Source organism: Mus pahari, chromosome 3 (genome assembly GCF_900095145.1).
Source record: "Mus pahari chromosome 3, PAHARI_EIJ_v1.1, whole genome shotgun sequence".
In the NCBI taxonomy this organism is placed as follows: Eukaryota; Metazoa; Chordata; class Mammalia; order Rodentia; family Muridae; genus Mus; species Mus pahari.
The window spans coordinates 52444729-52448486 of record NC_034592.1 but is presented as its reverse complement, the minus strand read 5'-3'; the positions used below and the strand labels follow the sequence as shown (position 1 = coordinate 52448486).

General features: G+C 41.8%; 1 protein-coding gene across 2 annotated transcripts in view; it reads left to right on the top strand.

The window, feature by feature from the left end:
* Positions 1-3758, top strand: part of Ttc21b (tetratricopeptide repeat domain 21B) — a 68837-nt gene that overhangs the window by 12165 nt on the left and 52914 nt on the right. For both annotated transcript variants that reach the window (XM_021192399.2, XM_021192398.2), the window contains exon 6: positions 866-1023. In XM_021192399.2, coding sequence (XP_021048058.1) covers positions 866-1023 — 158 coding nt within the window. The remainder of the gene's footprint in view (positions 1-865; positions 1024-3758) is intronic.

Below are 3758 nucleotides of genomic sequence, written 5' to 3'. Positions count from 1 at the left end.
GGTCACGACTCCTTTATGTGAACTCTTGGGTCACGACTCCTTTATGTGAACTCTTGGGTCACGACTCCTTTATGTGAACTCTTAGGTCATGACTCCTTTATGGACATTGCAGGTTAATTTTTATTTTCCTTTCTACACCAACAGCTGGGCAACAACCACCATGGGTGTGCCTCATTGTGATGTCTTTCTTTCAATTACTTCCTTAAGATAATTCCTTGAACTGAAGGGAGCTCATGGCAGTTGGTAGAACTTATTTTTAACCTGAAAGTAGCATTTCCAAATACAGTGTAGCATTTATAAAATTTCTTTAATTGTATATGCTATTTAAAAATCTCCTAGAGATACTTTAATCTTTAGAGGTAATTGTTCTATTGTAAGTAGCAATATTCTTTGTATTTCTAAAAAAAAAAAAAATCAACAAACAACCAACTTTTTTTCTTTTACTTGTTTGAGTTTGGAGACAGTTTAGAGACTCAGTATCATATCTCAGGTTAGCCGTGTAGAAGACAGGAGACTGACTGACTTTAAGTGGTAGCCATCTTCCTGTCTCAGCTTCCTAACCCTTTTGCACAATATTTTAAGTTTTATCCTCTTAACAGGTTAATCAACACATTAAGAGTCTCTTTTAAAGTAAAATATGCTAATTTTTCTGTGATTATTTTAAGGTGTGATTTTGATAAAGACTTGGGTTTTTTTCTACATAAAATGATGTGCTCTTGTTGAAAAAAAAAATATCCTAAAATGCTAAGCAGCAGTATTCTGTCATAGCCCAGACTGATCTGGAACTTACTCTGTAGCCTAGGCTGGCCTGAGAGGGCTCGATGTACAAGGCCATGTTTTGATGTCATTTTTCTCCTCCCATTAGGTTCTGTGCCTTGAGATTCGACAGAATTATTCCGGAGCTCTTGAGATCGTGAGCCAGATAATTGTAAACTTTCCAAGCTTCCTTCCTGCCTTTGAGAAGAAAATGAAATTACAACTGGCTTTGCAGGATTGGGATCAGATGGTGGAGACAGCACAAAGGTTATGTGTAAAATGATATCACATCCTCTTTGGATCTAGTTAGACATGAGAAAAAAGAAAATCAGATTTTATTCAGTCCATTACAAGATTTACCCAACGTACAATTTAATTTTTCAAGTAATAAGTGATTTTATTCCAAGCATCACAGAATTGAAAAAATATTTAAAACCGTATTGCTTCTAAAAACAGAATTAGGGCTGGAGAAGTGACTTAGTGGTTAAAGTGCTTGCTATCAAGCCTGGTGATTCTGAACTTCTCAATAACCCTCAATTGTAGGAACATAGACGGGGAGTTCCCAAAGCAAACCACACTGCCTCGGTGTGAAGAGCCATTGGAAGACACAGGATGCCAACTTTGGGTGTCCACAAGAATGTGCACAGACACATAGCAACACACATGCAATAACTTACACATGTAAAACGCCCTGGATTTGTTAATTTGCATCAATATCTGAGTATCTTATTTTAAAACAGATACCCCTTAAAACAATATGTCTCTGACATTAGCAAGTTAATATTGAAATGAGGAGCCGTATGCTAAGCAACACAGTTAACTCATGCAGTATGTTGAACATAGGTGCTGGGGAGGAAGGAAAGTAAGCATGCTGTGTCAGGGGTGGGACGTTACGAGGTGGCTGTGGAAGGCCTCGTTGAAGAATGTCCTTTGAGGAGAAACTTGGAGAAAGCATGGATACAAGCCATGCAGATAACCAAGAGAAGGTCTTCCTCAAGTAGGAGCCTGGGCAGAGAGCCTGAGGCCATAGGAGCTTTCATCTGTTTGAGGGACAAAGAGGAATTAAGAGAAGGCAATGGGGAAGGAGCAGGTGCCAAGCCACGAAGGATCTCGTGGACCAGTGGAAGAGTTTGGCATTTCCTCTGACACACAAAGTTGTGAGCGTTGTGAATAAAAGGAATATTGTGGTCTGAATTACATTTAATAGTGTCATCGCTATTTTGAGAACTGCGTGGAGAAGGGAGTGAGGGCACAATCTGAGGACCATTTTTTCATGCCACTGCCATAATGTGAAAGAGGAATGCTGGTGAGAGAGCCAGGGCAGTCACCCTTCAGGTGCTTTGACAAGTGACTGGAGTTTGGATGTTTTCGCTAGGAGGGTGGAGACTGCAGGAAGATGACCCCATGCTGTTTGATCTGAATTTGAAGGACAGTGAGTTATAGATGGCCTGTTGCAAAGTGCTCAGTGGGCCTGGCTGATGGGAAGGTGGTGTAATAACCAAGAGGTAGACATTATTAGTATTCCCCCTTGGCAACTGAACAAACTTATCGTACAAACACATTAAATGTTTTATCCAGCACTACCTGTAGATTTTGGGGGGGAACCTTTCTTAAGTCAAACTTACAAGACAGCTTGACATCTCAAAGAATAAAAGTCTGCAGTGGCTTCTCATGTGCATATCAGTAATCTAAACTGGCTGATCTCAGGCAGGATTTGATTTGCTGGGACTCCGCTTCAAGTTTCAGACCCCAGTAACCACCAGTAACTGCACAGATGAAATATTCCTCTTGGTGACAGCAAAGACACAACACTGGAACAGAAACACAGACTGCCTATGCCCTGTAGGCAGAGGTCTTTGTCTCTCCAGCCTGGGACCAGGTGCATATTTTACATATCAAAGCAGACCTGCCTCCAGGTTCTCCCAGCATCCCACAGTCCCTACCTGGCACGCCCCATCCCCAACCCTGAACTTTCCAGCCCAGGGCCTGGGCTGCCTGTCCCCCAGAGGCTCCTCCCTATAGAATCCAGACAGTTTATGCTCCTCCTCCTCCTCCTCCTCCTCCCCCTCCCCCTCTTATTTTCCTTCTCTCTCTTTTTCTCTCCTTTTCTTCCCCTTCCCCACCTTCTCTCCCCCTGGTGACTTCTCTGGCCTAGGTCCTTGGAGCCTGTGAACCTGCCAGGGAGGAGCTTCCCAATAAACCTGCCTCTGTATATTCTAATCTGGCTTGAATTGGCTCATTCACCAGTGGCAGAGAAAAGAAAACTCTCTGCCATCATCCCTTTGGCTGAAGCAAAGAAAATAGCCCAGCCTGTAGTCACGGTGCCACATAGCACACTCCAACTTCTTCAGAGAAGAACTGCACAGTCGCGTAGCAGAAGACACATTCAAAAGGGACAGAAAGTGGACCCGAAATGTATTGTTTCATATACACATGAGAGGATGCTTTATACACGACCCTTTTTGAACAATTACTTTTATTATGCCATAAAAATTCCTATAGCATAGACTATATCTTGCTAGACCTATGCCTATTTTTTCTTGGTGATTAATAGTTTTCAAATTTTCCAATTTGTATTTTATCACATAGGAGTCTATTTTGAATTTCTGAATAAATTAATACATATGTAAATAGTTCACTCATTTTGGCATTCTTGGAATGGTTTTAATGAAAACCTTGAGGTAAACTCAACTCCTTAAAGTTTTACTTATTTTCTTTTATGTATGTGAGTGCTTTGCCTGCTTGTATGTAAGTGCACCACATGCATGTGCTTCCTGTAGAGTCAGGGGAAAGTGTCAGGGCTCCTGAGACCGCTGGGAACTTGGAACTGAACCTGGGTCCTCTGCAGGAGCAGCAGGTGCTCTTAAGCACTGAGCCATGGCTCCAGCTCCTGAACTCAACTTGTAATACATTGTTGCATATAGTTAACGTAGACTACATTGTTGCATATAGTTAACGTAGACTACATTGTTGCATATAGTTAACGTAGACTACATTGTTGC